At 35.5% G+C, this 24,574-nt stretch overlaps 1 protein-coding gene across 1 annotated transcript in view; it reads left to right on the forward strand.

Annotated features, from left to right (window-relative positions):
- Nucleotides 1-6,320: 6,320 nt before the first annotated feature.
- LOC100371750 (laminin subunit beta-1-like) overlaps nucleotides 6,321-24,574 on the forward strand; it is a 39,361-nt gene continuing 21,107 nt past the window's right edge. The window contains exons 1-5 of the mRNA XM_006825926.3: nucleotides 6,321-6,483; nucleotides 6,838-7,116; nucleotides 19,623-20,176; nucleotides 20,907-21,170; nucleotides 23,977-24,097. Of these exons, the coding sequence (XP_006825989.1) occupies nucleotides 7,065-7,116; nucleotides 19,623-20,176; nucleotides 20,907-21,170; nucleotides 23,977-24,097 (991 nt within the window). The 5' untranslated portion in view covers nucleotides 6,321-6,483; nucleotides 6,838-7,064. The remainder of the gene's footprint in view (nucleotides 6,484-6,837; nucleotides 7,117-19,622; nucleotides 20,177-20,906; nucleotides 21,171-23,976; nucleotides 24,098-24,574) is intronic.

Consider the following 24,574-nt stretch of genomic DNA (forward strand, 5'->3'; position numbering starts at 1 on the left):
AACAGGTTATTTGTTGCATATGCATTCAAAGTGTTATTTTAAAATGTTATAACCATCTGAGTCCACCTGACATAGCGTAATTTACAAAACAACTCCCGAGTGTTGAGTAACCCCAGGTATTAATGAACTCGTCGTTGGCGGGAAGGCTCAAAGTAAAGTTTCTTAGCGGGACGCGCTGCAGTTTCGCGACAGTTTTGGGCCAAACTAAAAGTTGTTTTTACATTACTGGTGCTGTATGTCAGGGATACACAGACGGAAAACTTGATTATAATGGTTTGATGGATTTTGTCAAATCAAAAGTGCCTTCCTTGATCGAATCACTTTTTCAACTGCAGTTTGAAAATGACGGGGTATAACGACCGTTATTATGTCTAGTCCATTTTTGTAACAGGTACAACTGACTAAAATGAGCGAGGGATTGACATTTTTCGACAGATTTAAGCAACATCCAACTTGTGATTTTCAAAATTACTGAAAATAATTACAATACAATTATAAAAAATAAAGAATGGTTGCCGTGAACGCACGCTAGATAATACTTACAATTCACCAAGCCGACAACCCCTATGAAATAGTAATCCCAAACCACGCGCCCGTCACTCAAGTGGCGCTGACAAGTCTAGATTGGGCAAAGACCAAAGTGTTTTGCAAAGTTGCAAGTCATTTTGCTAACTGACTGTCCGAATAATTCTCCGAACAGCTGTAATTTGAGTTTTTAGTGTGATAATAACTGTACGGGTTCTACATTTAAAAACTGGCTGGAGGATTTTGTGGGTAAAAAAATACACAACTAAAATTGCCATCCATATTTCAATAAATGTATGTGCAAAACAATTCTTTCAGTTTCCACAGATTTCAAATAGGAAACTCTATATGAATACAATAACTAATGAGTTAATTTATGAAGTATGTCTGAATACAAAATAAATTACTAGTGACGTGAACCTGTTTCCATGGTAATATTGTTATTTCCCATTCCTCAAATACACAAAGGTGAATAATAGCAAATAAACAAAAATGCAGAATATATGGACAAAAGTTGTCATAAAATACTGTAATCAAAAAGTTTCTTCAGCTGACTAATGTATATTCGACACAGGAACTGTAAAATAAATGTTGCTATGTCAATGACAGTGCTCATTACAGTCGTTGATTGGCTGGTTGTTTCAACTGCCATTGAAATTGATAAAGATGGAGGGAATAGGTTTATTGTGCTAAGTGCTTAATCTTGATTTCACTGATTAAATATTGCAGTTAATTATCTTTCACTTCGGGCCTCGAGTAAGTACAACAAAATTGCCCCAGGTGTGGACTAATTATAGATAAAATCGTTGTCTTACTGCTCAAATTTAATGTAGAATAACTGTCATCATGGAACTATAACCATGCTGTCATAAACATTCATTTGAGTACATTTGTTTTTTTGTGAGAATATCCAGGCTTTGTTTTAAATGAGAGAAGTTGACACTGTTATCTTAGTGGCGCTATAACATATTACACAGTTAAAAATGAAATAAACACAATGTTTACCGTTATTGACGGTATTGCACAAACAACATAGAAGACAACTTCTCCAACATAGCCGGGCAAAAACGAAAGTACTAGTATTTAACTTTGTTGGCAGTGAGAAATTTGCAGTACCGCCTACGTTCAAAACAAAAAAATTATTTTTTTTTACAATCGTTCACGTTATTGCAACGGCGCTTTCAGAGTTTAATGTAAATTGGTAGTGAGTGGTTTTTTTTTTTTTTTTTTTTTTTAGACTTCCGTAAGTCATTTTTGTCTTTGTAGTTTTAAGAATTTTTAACGGCGGAGTACCGCAGACGACAGTGAATCTCAACTCTGCGTGCACAGTTTATACGGCCTTTAGGGACCAAGTGCCGTGCCCATGACGTAAAGCTGCCAATTTTTCTAATACCTCAAACCCGAGAGGGGCATTTACACGCATGCTGCAACACAAGCACGCGTATTTTTAAGTGGTTTACGTCTACGCACACACGATATTTAGTGTTATTAGAATCGTAATCGTAAAATAATGGTATACTAGTATATTTTTATCCAAATGATAACGCAAAAGATGCTTATTTTTCAATTTCCATTTCTTAATTTCTTTAGTGAATCGCCAGTTTGAAACTGGAGGGCTCCCATAGTTACTAGTAAGGTATATGCGCCACTGTTTTGATCCATATTTTCACGTTCAAACCGATTTTATTAACCCCCAAATTTAAGGTTTTCGGTCATTTTGGAGAAATTGAGGTCATTGGTGAAAAACGCCAATTCGGGGGCCAAAAACCTCCATCAACGTCTTTTTGGGCATAGTATTGAACTGGCTGCGAAGCAATCTCACCCCCCCCCCCGATTCCATCATACGTGACGTTCAGAATTGTGGGCAATCTCCTCTCTAAGAGGGTTTGCTTTTGAATTTTTTCTAATTTTTTTTTTGAAAAACCAACGCTCCAATTCGAGTACCCCTCCCCCTTCCGGGACCTCAACAGGGTGACAAATATTGTAGAGCAAATACAGACAATATATTCTATGTGACGATGTTAGTCATTAAAGTGCTAGTCAGCAGTATGTGAACGTTTTTGGTTTTCTGTCATTCTGTCATCATTTTAGCATCAATTTCTATAATTTCAATAAAACGGTACTAAGATAATTTTAATACTTCTATACCTGAAGTACCTCAAAAGAAAATATATTATTTTTCGTTCTGAGACAGTGTGATATATTATTGCCATAAGAAATAATGGTGACATGTCTTGACCCTTGACCTTTACTTCCAACATTTTTGTGCAATATATCCCCTATTTTTAAGTATTTTCTATAATTTTGTTTTGATGATTTTGGACCAAATAAACATAAGTTTGTATTAGCTACAATTCTTGATCACAATTTTGAAACAGATCTATCAAAAATGTAACATTTTATTGTGTTAATGGTGATGAAAATTGACTTTCGAAGGATTAACAGACTGAAACAAATAATTCTATTCTCACATTTTGTGTATCAATTTTGAGTATGGTTTTATTTAATTGTTTCTCCATCCTGTCATGAAATGTCATGTAGAAAATAGAGAAAATCAAATTATTTTTTTTACTCTTGAGTAGCACTGTGCGTCTCTAAATTACCACCAAAATAAAAATAACATGTCCAATGTCAAAAATGTCTAAAAATATCTGTGCACGATTGTGTGATTCTCCATTGATTCAGTGATTATTGGCAGTGGCGTAATTCACTGCAGAAAGAAAATTTACGTTAATATGTTTTACAGAAATATTGCCAACTTACATACAATGTAGGTGATTTTATGCAGGGCGTTAGTGACGTCAAAATCACGCCCAAATGCGACACCTGCATAATGCAGGTGATTTGGTGGGTATGTGGAGGCTGTTACATGACAACAGCTCATAATTTCAATACAGAGACGCAGTGGCTGTATTGATAATATTAATATCATTGCGTACAAATGATATTACGTGCCACACTCAACAATATCATGATTTTCTAATACTTCAACTTTTATATGAAAATAAAGACTAGGATGGCACAAAAATGCCAAAGTAACCATCTGGGGTAATCCGAGTACTAGTATGTGATTTGTTTTGGGTGGGAATTGTGCATATGTATTACAACCCAATTTGCATAAATTATAAATTTTGTTGAAACTGTATCTCAATAATCAATTTAAACTTGTGACATACTAGATTGCCCTGGGATTAACAAACAGCTGAAGTACGTGTACAATCAAAATTATCTCTTTTGTTTTATTATTTTCTAGATATGTCGATACTGCTTTCACATAATTGTGTACATGTATGTTAAACCTAAAGTCTTTTTTATTCTTAAATACAAATTTATGTAATCAATTGTAAACATTGCATTTTAGCTAATGGATTACATTCCGTCTGTCACAACAATTGTGTTCTAGCACATCAACAAAAGTTTATTTTTGTTACAATCTAATTCAAGATGGTCGCTTGGAAGCCATTTTGTTTTTGATGAAAATCAGCAATTCTGCTTAAATATCCTTAATTCTCACTGTCTGGTTCAGATTCGAACTTATTGCACAGACAATTGCATTTCAGTACATCAGTGAAAGTTAATCTGCGTCATGATCCTGTCTGAAATGGTTGACTGGCAAATTGAAACCATGAGTTTTCATCTATTTTTTCCTCAATTCTGCTTTACCCAGTATATCTCAAATTTTAATTACCCAGGTAGGTTCAAACTTGGTACACAGGCAAATGTGTTTTGGCGTATCAAAGAAATTTGAAGTGTGTCACAATTCAAATATGGTCGCCTGGCAACCATTTTTTAAATGCACAAAAATGCACCTTTTTTAGACATGCATAGGCTTATTTGTTTTAAACTTGGTATGATGCTATTTATATATTGGATGTCTGATGTATTTCCTGTTTTTTTTTTTTTGCATTTTGACCTGTTAAAAGCCGCTTCGATATTAAACAAATAGGTACTTACAGGTAGTCTTCGCTCAAAACTTGTTCATTTTGTGATTATATCATTTTTACACATATGATTTTCTCACATAACTGTATAATATTACCCATTGGGGACTTTCCTCAGTTTGTTATACATTAATATTATGTTGGAGAGCACTCAGGTATATATTGAGGTACTAGTCTGAATGAGGCAATTACCAGAATTGCATGGTTGGCTAACTTAGTCAGGAAATACATGCCCATGTGATTGCCTTAGACTGATTTAGCAGTCTCTCTGTTTGTACTGTTCCCTATTTCTGTACGTTTACCCAGGTATACCTGATTATTAAATATTCAACGTGAACATTATGACAAATAGTACGTTCAATTGTACAAAAAGTCCTACGGTGTGTCAAATTGTTACATAGAGTAAGTTATCTTGTTATATGATAGAGTCCCATGGCCTTGATCTGAAGTTTGCGTTACTTTCAGGAATATTGCATATTTTCACGAGCGAAACATGTGTTTATTTTATTCACTTGCTAATATTTACAGGTATGCACGCGCTCACACAACTTAAAAAGCGATGATCGTCGCACCAAGTCTTGTTTAAGATGGGTCTCATAGCAATGTATACAACGCGTGTAAAATACATTTGTTTACGTGAATTTCGTAAACATACACTGCACGATGATCATCATTCTCTAAATGCAGACTGAGAAATGCAGCAAACAGAGCACAATTCAAGAGCTTTTCAAAATGAAAGCAACACACTATAATACACCCGTCATCGCATGTGACATGGTGATCTGACCTTCTTTAATTGTATTCTAACATTGACACAAGAGGGACTGTGATTGACATCACAGACTTAATTGTGCATTTCAAAGACAATGAACATTGACATCCAAAGTTTGGCTAATATGATTTGCATGTAAATACAGGCTATTTTATTACCCAAATATGTATTTAATTATTTATTTTTTCATATACTTTATTTTATTTTAATTTATTATTTATTTGCTAGTAGTTTTATTTAAAGGGCGGTGATCGTCGCACGGCGTCCTGTTCGATATTGGACTCATAGCGACGTATACAACGTGTGTAAAATACATTGTTTATTTCACAGTCCCTCTAGTCTATCCCGGTCTACATTGGGATAGAGGGACTATGTTTATTTACATGAGATTCGAACTCGCGCTGCGCGACGAGCATTAACCTTTAAGTTTTGGTCATCACGAAAGTATAAACGTACATAATCAAAAACAACAAAATATTTACAAAATAATAAAAATATTGTACTAATTAAATAAGTACACGTCATACAGTACATCAGATTGTAATCAGATTGGGCTTTTAGTCAGAATGTTTTTGTAATTCGGTTTACAGGCAGGACAACCGGTGAAGTTAATTGTGATAGCGCCCTCTTCCGACTGACAGATCATGAATTACATTACATATATTCTCGCCAAAATGTACCACTGTTATCACGAATTTTAAAGAATAAAAAAAAAAAATTGAGAAAAAAGTTGTTTTATATAACGGAGATAATTCTTGAATAAACTCTGCCTGGTTCAAGAAACATTAGCACAAAACAACGGTTACTAGTAACCGTGCACAAACCTGGGAAGTAGCGATCGGCAGGAATGTACCATTCTCTCATTGGGGACTAAGGTATAGTCGTACGATGGAATAAGGCGTGTCCGTGCTAGACTGTGGTACCATAAAACCCGTGTGTAGTTGAATTAGTTTTAAGTCAACGTATACGTTGATGGCTCTGCGGTCCGGAAACACAGCATTTAACGATTTCTACAAGAGTCATACTCCGAATATCTTCCGTCCCCTCTCCTTGAACGCGCATTGTTCCATCCGGCCAATCTTTACTTGACCTTCTTTGATCCTGGGAACTTGGGAGAGTGCTGAAGGTGTGGATCGATCGTACTGTGTGTGTCTTTGAGTGAGTCGACCGTGAACGGGATTGTCATCAGTTAGTTTTATGTTTGCGATTATTTGACGAAGGCAGTCTCTCTCTCAGGAAAACAAGGTATGTATTGAAATTCAATATAAAACGAGTAGTAATTGTGCCGACTCGTGTTAGTGTACTGCGGTATGAAAAATGTCTTGCCTGTAAAGTAGACATTCGATGGCGCTCCAATTAAAGTTAGAGTTCATGTTATTTTGTCAGCACTGAATTTGTCTTGAAAGTGTTGCCTTGTTCAACAAAGTATGCAGACTGATTTTGTTGACCCTTGGGTCCGTTGAATGGAGACAGATAAAACTTTAAATTAGCATTGTTGTGACCCACTGTCTGAGTCTCCCACGCTAACCGCAAGAAACTCCAGACCGTACGTGTATAACAACACACTCAGTGATTTGCCTTTATTTTCATATTCAACAGACTCGGAAGGAAGTCGTCTCAGGAGTAGAGTTGTTTGGCTAGCAATTTCTGTGTCATCACGTAGTTTGTCCAGACTTCATCCAAGTTCCGTAACGCTATCGGTGTCGTCAGTTTTATCTACCCGTACTCCGCTGTCATCAAGGACCACCCATGTTTGGATAGCATTCGCTCCAATTAACAGGAATTATAAATTAAAGTTCAGCTAATATTTTTTGGAATTGATTTGTATGCTACAGAAAATGGCGTGGTGCTACTTTTTATGCCTTTTAGCCTGTTATGGTGAGTGTCTAATTTTTTATTTAGCTGTTTGATTTACTAGACTTGTCTGCAAAATAGCGTTTTATTGAGAAGGGAAGAGTTTAGACGTGATGTGCCAGACAGTTTATGCTTCTTTCGGTGCCACTAATTCCAAACTATTGCTACATTCAGTAGCCATGTTTGACAGAAACAACAACAGTTCAGATTTATTTATTATGACCCCCTAGTTGAAAGAATTTATGCTGTAGTAGATAATATGCAAGTTTTACCCTCTTCATTTACAACCAACAGTGCTAGGTCATTTTGATCTATTTGGGTCATACTAAGTCAAGCATCAGGATTTTTTGTGAAAATATATAGCGGTAATCAGACTGTGCTGTTAAATCAAGTGAAAGAGGACCAAAGCAATTTAACTGCATACTGTTCTTATAGTGGATTGAATTTCACTGCACTGTGTAGTTTTCTTAATTGCCTAGTAGTACTGCAAGTATGGCCTAACACTTTCCAGGATAACAAGGCCGTAGGAAGCAAAAATTAGTTGGTCCGGCCATCCATCGATGGACCACGTCTGCTAGGGGGGACAGCAGACGTGTATGGCTGGTATGGTTCCTACGGCCTTGGATAATGCTCTGGATACTCAGTTTTACTGTGATGTGGTTGTAAACTTTTGCACATTTTTACACAAATAGATAGTGAACTGACTGCTAAATAGTACAGGTTTTTTACAATTAAAAAACAAATTTCCTCACGGAGTTGCAAGAGGGATGTTCTTATCTGAATCAACACATCCACACATACTTGTTCAGGTTCATTCATCAGAATGTGTTGTTAGGTAAGACAAGACTAACTTTGATAAAAGCTGTCCTGAGCTGATATAAAAGTACTTGTCCATTTTGATGGGTCAATGGGTCAGTTTATGAAGTACTGCACCATTTACTGGAGATGACAAGCAGTTGCTTTGGTATAAAACTAAGCGCTTCATTCAAGTTGATGGAAGTACAATATAATTGAGTAACCTATTGCACTTTAACTGAGAGGTCACTCTGTGCTGCCTGTCATAATACTGTAATGTGTTATATCAAACACTATTGTTGCAATGTACACTTGGTTTCCATAACAACCACTAGAGAATATCCAAATTTCATTACTTTTTGTGTATTTTTGCCTTGTCTGTGTGTATGCACTATCCAAGGCTGATTTCTGCTAGGCCTATGACCTTGGCAGAATTAAAATGTTAACCATAGCTGCTGAGTGAGAAATATTGTTACTTGCCAGGAAATGCAGAGTTGTAATGTCAGAAATCCTTGTTATATACCAACGAATAGTTTTGTTAGCCTTAGAATGGGAAATGAAGGAAACCTGCAGTACAGGGCATACAAATGATGGTATATTAGATGGCTGAATAGTTTCCTTTCTAACACTTCCTATAAAGACGCATTGCATTTCTTGATAAATTGGGAGCAACAATAGGGTAGAAATAGTTCTCCAACTGGAGTTTCATTTTATGTGTAATGCAAGATGTGTGTCAATTGGATATGACAAAGGCTACCCTGTAATGGCCCCATACGGTTAATATACTGGATAGGGATAGTTGGCATGTGTGCCCCACACCATTAGACTTCTCTTTTACAACAAGATTGCTAGGAATTTGCACTTTGTGTCCTCAAATTTTAAATTGATAAAATTTATCAAGACTTGATAACAGTAATTTGGATGGTTACATTTCAAAGTGGAATTTCAGACAGATTTAAAAATCATGCCCTTTACTGTTTCTGACAACCTTACTAATGAAATCTTTTATCATGTGCGATATATACCACCATCTTAAGATTCTGCAACTCTGTCATTCTTTGCATCCTTCATATGACTGTGTATATGCAGCCATGTGTGGTGGTGAGTAATGAGCTAGCTGGAGATTGAGTTAAATTATAACATATATGCTGTGTTTGTTTAGTTCTTCCACTGTCCTGACATGAGGTCTCACTATGTTTGAAAATAGTGAAAATAAATAGGCAAGTTCACACCAGTTATATTGGTCCTGAAATTGAATTGACTTTTCCTGCATCCCATCTCCTTGTTATAATCTGATTGGAGTACGCCGTACTGTGTGGGCCTGATCACTCACACACAAAGTTCAAGAATTTAAAATACCATCTGTTTTTAATTTTTTTTTCTAGGCAATTTTTAATTATTCCCCTCTTCCCAAAATGATTTTGTAAAGTGAAAATGTTTTAAAATGTTCAGTGTATGGTAGAGTTCTTGACCTCCCATGTCGTCTTGTGATGTTAGTTATGGACAGTTTATTTAGGTCACCTTTAGATGTAATTACTTCAGCACATGGTGTGATGAAGGATTTGAGATAATTGTAATCCACAATAATTTCTCCATCTATGCTGTGTAACATTACCTCTTGTACTTGTGGTCTATCTAAACCGACAGTCAAACTGAAAAGAAACATCTTGTATACCGTGTTTATATTCATTTGGCTGGCATCTGCTGTACAATTATTGTTAGAATATCAAACAGTATAAATATATATGAAATGATTAAATGTTTCATCTGATTATCATTGTATATCATCCTTATGATAGTTTTCACTGTATTACTGTAATAACATTGTTAATTAAAGCTGCATTTCAAAGAGAGCTGAAGGGAAACAAACTTTTACAATTTTTATCTCAAAATACATGTAGTTAGCAAAACTTGTAACAAACTCTGGAAAATTCAAAACAAGTTCAAAACAAGTATAAAATCACATTTGTCGAAAGTGGAAAACAGTTTTTAAGACACAGAATGGATTGATCAAATTAATAAAGACACATTAGAAATAAAAAACAATATTATGAATATATGAAAAAGTTAGTCAAGTTAATGGCAATAATATATCACAAATTTTAAAATGCTATCAAAATAATGAGAATCTCCAACCATAGTTTTTTTATTGAAAAGTATCACCAAAACAAATACTCCAAGCTATCAGCATCCCTGACAATTTAAATTAATGAAGAACAATTTCTAAAAAAAATTGTAGATAAAAAAAAATTGTTTTCCAGTGTTAGAAAAATTAAATAATAAATGTAAATTTATTTATTTGCTTGATGTTTTTCATAAGAAATTCTCACAATTGGTTTTTCAAATTTTATTCACTTTATTATGAACAGTATTATATGTACTGTGCTAGCATGTTTCCTTCATTTGATGATACCTAGCGTATGATCAGTATACTGGAGTCTTCATAGCGTCATGCTTTACTCTGATTGGAAGTGAAATAAAAATAAAAAAAAATGAAAAAGTAGTGGTGGCAAATAAATCTATATAGAAGTGGGCTGGTCTATAATTTATATGATTTTAAGTTATTTTGTGATTACAAAATATTTTTAAATAGTAACTTGTTGAGAATAGACTTGTGAACTGTGAGGTAATTGTACATGTGCACACCATTTGCTCTATTAGGAATGCATAGAGGGGTTTTATGGTTAATATTAGAAAGTTTTTCAATAATTCCGTATACAACAAATTGGATTTTTAGTTATATAAGCGTCTAATTGAGCAAGAACAGTAGTTGATCCTTATTGTTAACGCTGTGATTGGAATTTCTCCATCTTAGTAAAAGCTATTGAGCTGAGCTGTCCTGCTGCTCTGAGTTGATATCTATGACTCTCTCAGTGTGTCTTAGTCTGATATGCTATTATCAGTTTATTTCTGGGTGTGATTTCTTCTCATAAATTCCATGGATGCTGTTGCCATGGATATATAGTTACCTTGACCTAGGATGGGTGTGACCTTCTAATGAGCTCCCATGGTGTTTTATCAATGGTCTATCACATATCCTTTGATTTACCTTGAATACATACCAAGCTGCATTGATAAACACAATTACTATATGAAGCAAATAATGGGCAAACTTTTGAGGAGTCTAGCCTGCCCCCCCCCCCCCCCTCCCCCCCTCCTCTCCAAAGTACTGTAAGTGACTAAACATAAGTCAAATGTTTCCTTGCATTGTTTGTAGACACATTTGCCGGTAATGTTATCCTATTTTTAGTTACATGGTAGTACTCCTCCCAGGTTAGTTTTTGGCCAGATAGGATAACTTTATTTCACTTACATTGTTTATTGTTTAGTATTATACTATGACCACCATAGAAGATGGTAATATTTGTGTGCTGACTTTGGGCTATGTTGGTGTACATTTGATATACGAGATATTGATTTTGTTTTATGTTACCTACAATCTGTTACACTGTATCTGCAACATGGTTTTGTTTACACTAACTTTATTTGGGTTTAAAGCTCTAACTTTAAAGCGAGAGGGTCGTCATCTGCGCACACACAGGAATTGATGCCAAGTGACGATAACAACCCGCGCTAAAAACGCAAAGGCTCAGGGGTAGACGCTTGTTTGTAAACAATGACATGATATGGCCAATCAGACGCATACGCAGGTGACGACTCCCCCGCTTTAAATAAAACTTGTTTATGTTATTGGATAATTTCCCAGATCAGTGATTGCTACTATTTACCAAAGATTGGTTGAATAAATTCATGCAGTGTTTTCCCTGTTAGCATGGTTAGTTTTATCATGCTTCCTGACTGAATTATTGGAAACGATACCACGTAGGGAAGACTAAGAAATAACGCTGCGATGTCATTTGTCTTTGAAAACTAATGACTGGTATAAATACAAAACTACATTTAGTTCTCTGGTTGCTTTTAAACGACCAATCAGAACTCTTAATGTTAATAAAAGTGTCATGTGATCTCAAAATTTGCAAAAGAATTGTTTTAGGCAAAACAGGGGTAGAAATTATAAATTTGGGTAAGCATTATCTTTAAATTGATCAAAGTCCTCGTGTATGTCCGATTAAGTGTTAAGTAATGAAACCCTACATATGCATGGCAGCTGCCATTTTACTCCCATAATGCACCATACCTAAAGTTATTACCAGTATGTGTAAAACAAAAGAATGAAAAAGTTACAATCCTGACATTTTGGTCATGCTTGAATGGACATCCTTGAACTACGCGGACCCCATTTGTATTGTATACCTGTCATACTCTCTAAAATCAGATGCAGTAATCAATGCGTGTATTTTTATTATGTACACGTAGTATAAATATTTTTCTGCTTGCAACCACACTTAGAGTCCCGTCCTCGTAGTACACACATAACAATCATGGTGGTGTAGACTTTCTCTTGAACTTCAATATCCTGTAATATCATACATGTTTACACATGACCATGGTGTTTTAACTAATAATACTGGACTAAATACCATGCAAGATTACGGTACTCTTAAATTTGTTCTCTATACTGTACAGTATGCATAAACAATGTGATATCAGAACTTTCATGTAATAACTTCTAAAAGATTTAGGCAATCAGCATTATATGATGATCGTAATATTGATTTATGGTGAATTAACCACTGTGAATGACCAAATAAATCTACAGATCTATGTGCCTTATGATAAAGCATCCAGTAGATCAGTAGCTGCATGTGAGATATATTTGAAGAGATTAGAATAGTATATAATGGTAGGAGTGAAGGTTCCACCCTGAAGGTTTTAATAGTTAAACGAATGAAATGTAGGTTGTGGTTATTGTTGTCGCATTCAGTTTACATTGCAGGTGGCAAAGTTTGTCTTTTCAAGACGTGTATCTTTCATGTGCTGTTCACTGACCCGTTGGTTACTCTTTTGTCACAAATGTTTTTGTTCCTAAATCTTTCCAATAGACATTATTAGCCCGTATTTGCCAGTTTTTGACATTGAAAAGTAACTGCTACATGACAATGAATGTCACAATATACTCGTACAGTTAGTTCTATTCCAATAGATTTAGCGATTATGTGAATACCGGTAGTCGGTATGAGAGATTGGGTAGAGTTCTTCTTGGTTGCTGATTGTCAAGTGTTTTTTGCATTCCATCATTCAGCCAGGGTATTCAAACACAAGAATAAATAAAGCTTTTAAACTTTCGTGTCCAGATTTTAAAATATTTAACCCCAAATGCAATTAACCTACATATTTAAACTATGGTAGTTGTCTTATTTGTTAGTGATTGGCACTATTGTGGTTGTGCGGTCACAGAGGTGATTTGATCTCTTCCTTTGATCACTGACAGGACCATTCTGTGTTCAAAGCTTATTTATTATACCAGAATATTTTCACTTTGAATTTATTTTCATTGAAGAGATAAATCAGCAAAAATATAATACTGATTTGTTGTCTATTGATTTGTATGTCATTTTTGCCAAATCAGTGAAACTTTAATACATTGATGGTCGAATTGAAGACAAAAATGATAGATTGCTATTGATTATTTTTTTTCTTCAATTCAGCTAAAATAAAATAATCTCTAGTATTTCACTTCTGTAAACTGTTTTGCTGTTACACAAACTTTCTAGTTCCCATACTATCTTTAAAAATTTAATGTGATCTGGTCTTTCTACATTTCTGTGAGGGGATGGGAGCTGCACTGGAGGGGAACGATTTCTGTCTAATGTTATAACTCAATTTGCCCTCTTCCTACTTTTCTTTCCGCCTCTCCTTTAATTTGCCCACTAACTTTTGATTTTCCCTCCCCCTCCCCCTCCCCCTCCTAGCCTTGCCACCTTCCTACATGTACCCTTTGATGGGTTGCCACCTTCCTACCCCTTGGTTTATTACCGCCTACCTTTCAGTTTGCCCACCTTCTACTATTCAATTTGCCCACCTCCTACCTTTCAGTTTGCCCACCTCCTATCATTCAGTTTGCCCACCTCCTATCATTCAGTTTGCCCACCTCCTATCATTCAGTTTGCCCACCTCCTATCATTCAGTTTGCCCACCTCCTATCATTCAGTTTGCCCACCTCCTACCTTTCAGTTTGCCCACCTCCTATCATTCAGTTTGCCCACCTCCTATCATTTAGTTTGCCCACCTCCTACCTTTCAGTTTGCCCACCTCCTATCATTCAGTTTGCCCACCTCCTATCATTTAGTTTGCCCACCTCCTACCTTTCAGTTTGCCCACCTTCGACCATTCAGTTTGCCCACCTCCTATCATTCAGTTTGCCCACCTCCTATCATTCAGTTTGCCCACCTCCTATTTCAGTGTGCCTACCTCCTACCTTTCAGTTTGCCCACCTTCTACTATTCAGGTTGCCCACCTCCTATCATTCAGTTTGCCCACCTTCTACTATTCAGTTTGCCCACCTTCTACCATTCAGGTTGCCCACCTCCTATCATTCAGTTTGCCCACCTTCTACTATTCAGTTTGCCCACCTTCCACCATTCAGGTTGCCCACCTCCTATCATTCAGTTTGCCCATCTTCCACCATTCAGTTTGTTCTAATCTTCAGTTTTCCCACCTGCTATCATTTGGTTTTCCCACCTCCTACCTTGTTTGACCACCATCTACCAGTCAGATTGTCCACCTCTTACCATTTGGTATGCCCACCTCCCACCTTTCAGTTTGCTCACCTCCTACTATTCAGTTTGCCCACCTTCCACCATTCAGGTTGCCCACCTCCTATCATTCAGGTTGCCCACCTCCTATCATTCAGTTTGCCCATCTTCCACCATTCAGTTTGTTGTTCCACCATTCAGTTTGTTCTAATCTTCAGTTTGCCCACCTGCTATCATTTGGTTTTCCCACCTCCTACCTTGTTTGGCCACCTTCTACTAGTCAGTTTGCCCACCTCTTACCTTTTGGTATGCCCACCTCCCACCTTTCAGTTTGCTCACCTCCTACTATTCAGTTTGCACATCTTCCACCATTCAGTTTGTTGTTCCACCATTCAGTTTGTTCTAATCTTCAGTTTTCCCACCTGCTATCATTTGGTTTTCCCACCTCCTACCTTGTTTGACCACCATCTACCAGTCAGTTTGCCCACCTCCTACCTTTCAGTTTGTCCACCTCTTACCTTTCAGTTTGCCCACCTCCTCCTAGTTCGCTTTTCTCATCAATGACCTCTATAACCTTGAAACATTGGTATAGGATGAATTTCCCTTTTTAACTTCACTTCAGAATGAGATTCAGCAACATGTGCTTCTATGGCAACCAATGGTGCGCTACATAAACTTTTATAGCTAGCAGTTTTAAAATTGTCTTCTCCTTACCACTGTGAATGAACATGCAAAAAAAGTCAGACTTAAATTGTTCAAAAATTACTCAAGTGAATCCATGCATGCATCAGAATAAATTAAAATGTTTCTACACAGACCTAAGGACATTCTAATGATGACAGTCAACTCATTCAACTGATTTGATGTTATAGATCAAAACTGATTTTTTATTGCTTACTGTAAAGGGGGTAATTATTCACTGGGTTTTAATTTAGCTTATTTCGCTGACAGGAAAAATGTGCTAAATTAAAACCCAGTGAATATGTAAAATTTAGCATAGAACACATTATCTAAATGACAAAACCGTGACTTTAAAACCCACTGAATATGCCCGAAATGGTAAATCAGTGAAATTTAAACCCAGTGAAAATTAGTCATTTTACAGTATTATTTTGTCTGCTGCTGCTTGACAAATATTTGTTTATTTTCATAGTGCATATTTTAGTTGTATGGAATGTATTTTTTATCTAATTTTTTTATCACAGTACCTTTGCTTGACTGCATAAATAAACTAGTTTTAAATCTGAATAACCAGTGTCTGTCTGCCTGACTTCCTCCAGCTCAATATGATTTCATTTGCCTGGCTCTCTGTAAATCTGTGACACAAAATTACCACCATAAATCAACCTATTTACTGTATCTTGACCAAGATTTAGAAATAAACTCAGAGCAACTTGACAAGACATAGTGGGTTAAGTTGATGTCGTAAGTATTGAATGCTTTTCTTTTGTCCTGTGATGTGGATTTCAGTGTTTTGCTTCATCATGTCAATTCTCACTTTCTCTCCACTTCATTGGTTATCGTAAATAGACGCACATGCTGCTGAATCCAATTCTGATGTGAATTTGAGAAGTGCAAAGGTCTCCATTCTCACATCAAGTGTGTCCTGTACTCAATGCTTCACTTGAAGCTGTAATATATCGTCCCAAGCTTTCTTGAAAAAACAAACTACAATAGCAAAGTGTATCGTGTTCAACTTACTTGTGTGAGGGATTCCCATGGCCCATTTTCCTAAATACAGAGAGCATAGGTCATTTTGAGTAGCCATGTTAGCCATCATTCAACGGTATGAATGAATGCTGGGATTGCTCACTCAAAGTCTAGCCATTTTGGAATGTCTATAAGAATTCTTTACATTTGCAACTACTTTGAACAAATTGATCTGTACAGCAGAATATTCCTATTTGGCTTTCTTATAACGTAATATGCATTTGACATTTTGGCAACGCATGTATGTGCCATATTTAGCTCTGTTATATTTCACAAAACATTTAAAATTCTCACCATATTTCTGTTTCCATACACATAACATTATATTAATATTTGATTCTTCTTTCTGTTAAATTTCTTGTACATTTCACTGTCATGTCAATTGCTTTGTCCATATGCAATCAGATTCATTTAACTTCTCTTGCATTATGGTCTTCTGAGAAGTCAAAATAATTAATAGTTGTGAACCGGAATGTTTCCGGTTTCGCAATCTCTGATGATCTGCGGGGGGGAAAAAGGCCAAAACCTGTTTATTGTATGATAAGTGGAGTCCCCTCCAGAGTATAAAATGACCAAAACACAGCCGCATGAATTCCTTAGTGAACTGTACAATTGGATGTTGATAATGAATAGTTGGGGGAGAGCTTCGTTTAAATAAGATTTTATTTTATCGTATTATAGACCTGAGCATTTGAAAATATTCTGTATCAATATTTCAGCATTGGTGGTGTGATTAGCATAGGGGAAAAAAATTATGCGTTTCCTGCAAGTGGTAGAGTAAAATATTGAATAATTCTAAGTTATCATATTTATATAATGTATGCAAGCATGAATTGCAAAGACATGTCCATGGTCATTATGGTCATATAATAACCCATCATAACATAAATGCATTTTGTAGTTTATATGAGACACACTGAATGACTGATGTAAAGTTGTATCTAGAAATTTAAGGCAATTGTAAATGGCCTCACGTAACTCCCTTACACAGTAATAGTAAGGGAATAGATGTATTCAATATCAACACATTGGAGGCCTCGCACATTTTACTCCAAACAGTATGGGCAACAGTAAACTTTAAGTAGAAGGCTGTGTGAGAAATTACATAACAAACGCATGATATGCTATCATGTTGTTGCCTTCACATTCCAGTCTTAATTTAATTGGCCATATTGCCACTCTTTCAAATTGCCAATTATTTTCATTATTCTTATATCATGTGGTTGGATAGACTGATAAGTCAAACAAGATACAAAACATTCAAAGTTATTCAGTGTTCACATCTGTTTTTTTGTGTCTTTTTACGCCAATGTAACTTGTGTCTGTGTAAGAGAAAAACAGATGTGAACATATTATGTCTATGTAAAAGGATTTAAAAATGGCGGAGTTTAAGCCCTCTTTGAAGGGGGTATCAGCACTGGTGTAACTATTACCGCCGACCAACAAAGTATGTTGTAAGTGCATTTACGCCCCAAAGTTCCACAGTCAACTATATTTAAGTTTATATTAGTTAAATTGGCGAGCTGGCAAAGTTTAGGTTGTTATATATACATTGTTAAACTTGAAGTATGCAGTAGTAATTCTGAAAATGGCTACCACCAGAGTTCCGTACAGTCAAACTCTCAGAAAAAAAAATCAAACCAATCATTTTCTAGTGAGAGTATAATAAACATATTCTCAATTGGTGAAAGTTTCATTAGTGTGCAATATGTGCTTTTATCATTTTTTATTATTTGGAATACACTTGTATTTTAGACATGCCTGGACCAATCACAATCAAACTTCACACATACATCATACATTCACGATCTGATTCAAGATGGCCAAATGGTGGCCATTGTTGTGCTTAAAAATCATCAAAATCAAGTCTATGCGAAAAAACAATAGCTTTTCTGTGTTCATCCAATCATAATGTCTGAAAATAACAACTTTAACTACACCAAATTTAGAAATGACTAAACTACCATCACAAAGACTAAAGACCAACACAAGAAGAGTTATGGACCCACAGCTTGTTAGCCCTTTTGCTGTTGTATACTGTAAAATGACAAATTTTCACTGGGTTTAAATTTCACTGATTTAGCATTTCAGGCATATTCAGTGGGTTTTTAACTGCACGGTTTTATCATTTAGATAATGTGTTCTATGCCCAGTTTTACATATTCACTGGGTTTTAATTACGCCCATTTTCCAGTCAGCGAAATAAGCAAAATTAAAACCCAGTTTTACAGTATTTTGAGCTGGGTGAACAGAACATAGTGAAAAGTGATATTATTTAGAAATCTTATAACTTTGATCATGCTTTATTGTAGTTGTGTATATTGACATATTTCTGTTAAGTAAAACAGTCTACAGCGTACAAATGTGTAGGATAGTTTTCTGAGATGTACATGTAGATTACAACAAAGTAACATGGATCCTTAATACTATGTAGATTTGTACAGTTCATGCTTGTTAGTAAATATAAAAAGTTACTATATTCTCGGCATTATAATTTGCTCACATATAAGCTATTACAGTCTTTGTAAACTGATTTGACAGGATTGAAGTAAGCACATTCTCTTTTAATAGAGCAAATGTGGTGTCAGGTTGTCTGGTGTATATCCATTATCAATAGTGTCATACTAGACAACAGCTGAAGTGTTAAAAATTGCATAGACACAATATATTGGTACATGGTACATGTGTGATTGTAGTTGTTTAATTCAAATATATATACATGTAAATGATATGAGGGTGCCTATCACAGTTCCCATGTACATTGAGAAGGGTTCCCGAAGTGTATTGTTACAGGTATTGTAGCTGGTTTGTTTTGTGCGTTGTGAGTAAGAATGGAGAGCAGGGGGGGGGGTTGTCTCTGAATATATCTGAAAACTACTTTATTATATTTAATATATTGGTATTTATGTTACCAATTAATCACCTCAAGTTTGACCTTTCATTGGTAGCAATTGCTTGCTTGAAGGTCTATCAATCTTGTCTTGTATTTTCTGGTATTTACAGATGCAAGGTTTTGATCTGAGTATTTCCTCAAATAAAATTCAGTAATTATTATTGCTGCCCCCCAATCTGTAGTTGCATTTATGTCATGGGTAAAGGATTTTAGACATCAAGGTAGCAAATGTTTCACGGGCACTTCATCTGATTTACCAAGAACACTGTGCTGATTGCTAAAACTGCTATTTCTCAAAAGTCGACAGAAGTCAGGGGTGATATCACTGGATTATGTCAACACTGTCAGCTCATGTTGTGCTTCGGTTGATGTTAACTTAGTATGACATGTTGTAAGCCTTGCTATCTCTGTAGCATTTATATGTGTTAAATGTGTACTGTAACACATGGAAATGTGTGTAAGGTTCAGGAATACTCAAATTTTCCAAAAAAAAAAAAGTTCAGGTTGACTTCACTAATGTTGTTGTTTTATTTCAGGTGCTTCAGTATTGGGTCAAGAACCTTCTTGTGAAGGGGGTGGATGTTACCCTGCCACCGGTGACCTTTTAATTGGAAGAAAAGAGCAACTTTCATCATCTTCAACGTGTGGTTTAGAAAGACCGGAACGTTTCTGTATTGTTAGTCATTTAACAGACATTACTAAGTGTTTTTATTGTGACTCTCGGAATTCTTTTAAGAAGGGTGTCCATGTGTTGAGCCACAGAATAGAAAATGTTGTTACATCGTTTGATGAGAACAGGAAAGAAACTTGGTGGCAATCAGAAAATGGAAGAGAGGATGTCTTTATTCAGTTGGATTTAGAAGCTGAATTTCATTTCACTCATCTTATAATGACTTTTAAAACTTTCCGGCCTGCTGCCATGTTTGTAGAGAGATCATCTGATTTTGGTAGGACGTGGAAGATATATAGATACTTCGCTTACAATTGTGAGGAATCCTTTCCAGGTATCAAACACGGTCATCAAGAAGACATCAGTGAAACTATTTGTGAGTCACGATACTCAGCTGTGGAACCATCGACTGAGGGTGAGGTAAGGAGTATTTAATAAAATCAGACTCTACTTACTCTTTCTAATCCTTTCAAACTTTAATGTTTGACAACCTTATGAAGTTATTGCTTTATTTGGCCTTGTTCGACGCAACCAGATCTTGGCTGTTTACAGATGGGTTTTGTTTAAACTTGATACATACATTATACATTATAGGACATTGATGCATGTTGTTTTGTTTTTCAGATCAGATTCAAAATAGCCGACTGGTGGCCATTTTGTTTAATGATTGTGGTTCTTGTGTCATCTCTGACTGATTATGTTAACATTTTATATATTCATTTATATGTCATGTTAAGATAAACAGATGTATTCAAAATGGCCGACTGGTGGTCATTTTGTTAAAATTAATGCTGTTCTGGAGCAATATCTCTCAATATAGACAAGTGCTTGTTTGATAATCAGATACAAGATGACTGAATGTCAACCATTTTAATCATCATCAAGCATCATCTTGTTCTAACTATATTACTATAAACAAAACTATATATTTCAAATTTGATAACTAATGGGGACTGTGCCATGCATGACTTTGTTTTGTTATCTTTTATGGTAAACTTGTTGAATATTTTGTACATTTACTATAGCATGGGAGAGTGCCTCTCAGATGCTTACAGTTTACAAAGTTACAGATAGTATTTTATATTTATTCGTAAATTGTACAATTCATGCCAGATGCACATATATTTAACTCTATTTTATTTGTTGCTAGGTCATTTTCAGAGTCCTGCCACCAAATCTTCAAGTTAATGATCCATATGCAGCCGATGTACAGGATCTCTTGAGGGTGACTAATCTCCGTATTAACTTTACCAAGCTGCATACTCTTGGTGACAACCTTCTAGATAACAGAGAGGAAATCAAAGAAAAATATTACTATGCTTTGTATGATATGGTTGTTAGAGGTAGCTGCCAGTGTTATGGTCATGCAAGTAGATGTATTCCATTGGAAGGAATGAGCCATGAGTCTGGAATGGTAAGTTGCTCTCTGTTTGTTAGTCCCCGTTTTCAGACTGTGTCTTATGGATTGACCTCTGTGTGTCTGTGCATCCGTCTGTCCAGACCTATATCTTAAACATGCCTGGACTGATTACATTCAAACATCACACATACAGCATACATAATATTATAGATATGCACATCAATTTGTTTCATCTTCAAGTTGATCGAATTTTGTGAAGAAAAATCATCAAAATCAAGCGTAGCTCAGCTGTTTCAAAGATGGATTTTGTTGGTACATACATTGGACCTTATGGGACCTTGGTGAATGTCATTTTGTATTTCAGATCAGATTCAAAATGGCCGACTGGTGGCCATTTTATTTTAATGAATGTGGTTCTAGTACCATAATCTCTGAGAGGCTTTGACTGATTATGTTCAAATTTTAAATATTAATTATTCATTATCTTGTAGATACATGTATACAGATTTATTGGTTTGGCGATCTGATTAAAAATGGCCGAATGGTGACCAGTTTGTTCTAGCTGTTCTAGAGCACTTGTACTATATTACTATAAACAAAATTATATAACTTAGTTTTGATAACCAATGGGGACTGTGCCATGCATGGCTTGTTCTCATTGGTGTGTCACAACATGACACTGAGGTCAGATCCATTTGCCTTGTACCCATTTGTACCTATATTTTACTGAAATTAGGTCTTCCGCTCAACAAAATGAAGAATTTAAATGCGACGTATCTGTAGTGTATTCATAGATTTGTGGATGTGTTAATTAAGATCCACACGTATAGTACAAACACTGGGAGTCATTATTTCAGCATGTCCCTGGCATATAGTAGAATCATTGATTGTTGTTGACATGACATACCCTGCCATATATCACGTAAAATTGACAGTAGACTATTGAATGTCTTCAATGGCAAAAGGAAGGATCAGTACAATACTGATAGTTCTCTCATAAATTAAGGTTATATACTTATGTCTTGCATTAGTAAACTATTTTACTGTCCTGAATAACTGCTGAACTGTGGCTGATCACTCAAGGATGAATATGAGGGAATTCTGTTCACTTACAGAGTACCTTGTGATGACATGTTTCATAGTCTCTCATGTTTAGCTCCTGTCAGAACAGAGCTTAACATATGAGTGATTGTTTGTCGTTTTCCGTGTGTAACTTTTTACTTTTTTGTCGTCTTCTTGAAAAGTACAAGCTAGATTGCTTCGTTACTTAGTGTATATGTGCCTTGGGTGGACCTCTCCAAGATTTGTTCATTTCGTGATGATATCTTCAATTTTGATGGATATTTTTGGTAAAAAGTGATATCTTTGACTTATTGTTAAAAAAAATGGACATGCGTAACTATTGCATAATACTTACACAGGCTTAAAAACATATGCAAAAACATTAAGTTGTTGCAAAGGGGCTTAAATGCGATATTGAGAGAGATAACACCGGTGACAATTCATAACAAGCTTTAAGTGCATGGCTTCGGCAATTTGAATTTGAGTGTCACAGTCACCTGTGTTTATGTTTAACTTATCCGATTTTAAGGCAGTTTAGATTGTTATATTGCCCTGTACATGTTGTTGAACTCAAAATAGTACCTGGCTGTATAACATGAAATTTGAGAGCTTAGATTCATTTTTTGTATTTTTGTTTGTATTCATTATGACATTTTACATGGCTAATATTGCTTGATTGAAAAAGTACACTGAAGTATCCAGTGACCACCATATTTATGGTTCTTGTAAGAAATACTAGTATGAAAGCAAGATATGAGGTCCTTATCTTTTTAATTAATGGGCACAACTTAAAAGGTCGCAGTCGTCGCAGTCATCGTGCCGCGTCCTGTTCGATATGGGACACATTGTTTATTTACATAAAATTCGAACGCGCGCTGCGCGATGACTTTTTCTAAGAGAACTTGGTAATTAATAGATCATTGCCTTTAGTGACATGTTATTGCAAAATTCTTCAGTCAAGTCAATTGCTACTACCAGTACACTTTTACTTCAAGACAGTATACCAGAGAATGACCATGAAATTTTTTTTTTTTCAAAATAGTAGCAAACAAATACAAATGTAACAATTAATTCAATTCTTGTGTTTCTATTGAATTTTGTTAAAATCTTACTCTGAAGCCTTTGTTTGATTTGAGTTCGCTTTGAAAGAAACTCTTGTTTTGATTGAATAGTCGGTCAAAAGGCATTGCTACTGTTGTACACTTGTGCTAAAACCCAATGTTATTGCACATTCCAACATTGCTTTCAGGTATCACCATGGTTACCACTCTGTTTTCTTAGAAAGACCCAGTCAGCAAACTAGACTCCTGAAGTACTTATCTGATGGTGCCATAATAATAAAACACTGGCTAAACACTTAGGAATAGTTTAATAACATCTTGCTCATAAAATGTCTACTTTAGTCCTTGAATTGGCTCTCATGGGTTCATTGTTTATGTCTACACTGTATGATTGTTGTGTGAGAATTGCCAAAATTTTCAATATCCCAGTATTTTAGAATGGTTGACATTAAGTTTGTACTCATCTTTTGATAGTTAATATACACTGGTATAATTGTACTTTCATAAATTCACCCATTAGTTGTTATAGAACATGAGGAAAAGCAGAGTTTATTACTCTATACATTCTAATATCACTCAATTACCATAACAATGTATATAGTACAGTAGTAACATAATAGTGACATTCTATTGTTAAGCAAATTATTAATTGTGCTATTTTTCCAAGGAGATGACACAAGAGAATGTCAGTGTAGTTAGGTTGGTCATTGCTAACACGTGACTTTAATACATTACAGGTGTATGGTAATTGTGATTGTACACATAACACTAAGGGTTTGAATTGCGAACAGTGTGAAGATTTCTATAATGATCTGCCATGGAGACCTGCTGCTGGGGGTGAAACTAATGCTTGTAAAAGTAAGTTTTCTTTTAATTCTGCACCATTATTAAAAATCATATTTTAAAGACTATTAGTTAGTTATTGTAATCAATGAATATGTAGACACTGGTTGATTTTTTTTTTTGGTCAAATTTCGTCTGCATCTGTATTGATCTTGTTCAAATTTGGTGCATGCAATGGATATCATGGAACATTAATGCATGTCACTTTGTTTTGCTGATCAGATTCATTTAATGAATTCTGTTCTAAAGCCATATTTAAGACATATCTCGACCAATCTGTTCAAACTTCACACATACATGTAGAGATACATATGCACATTTGTTTTTGATTTGGTTCAAAATGGCCAAATGGCAGCCATTTAAGTATTTCTGTCATTCGTGATTGACAAACTTTGTTTTAATTTGGTCCATACATTGGACAGTATGGGCCTGTGATGTATGTTACTTCAGTTGGATTCAAATTAGGTGACTAGTGGCCATTTTGTTTTAATG

The sequence above is a fragment of the Saccoglossus kowalevskii genome, chromosome 3 (genome assembly GCF_978046115.1).
Source record: "Saccoglossus kowalevskii chromosome 3, keSacKowa6.1, whole genome shotgun sequence".
NCBI classification, from domain to species: Eukaryota; Metazoa; Hemichordata; class Enteropneusta; family Harrimaniidae; genus Saccoglossus; species Saccoglossus kowalevskii.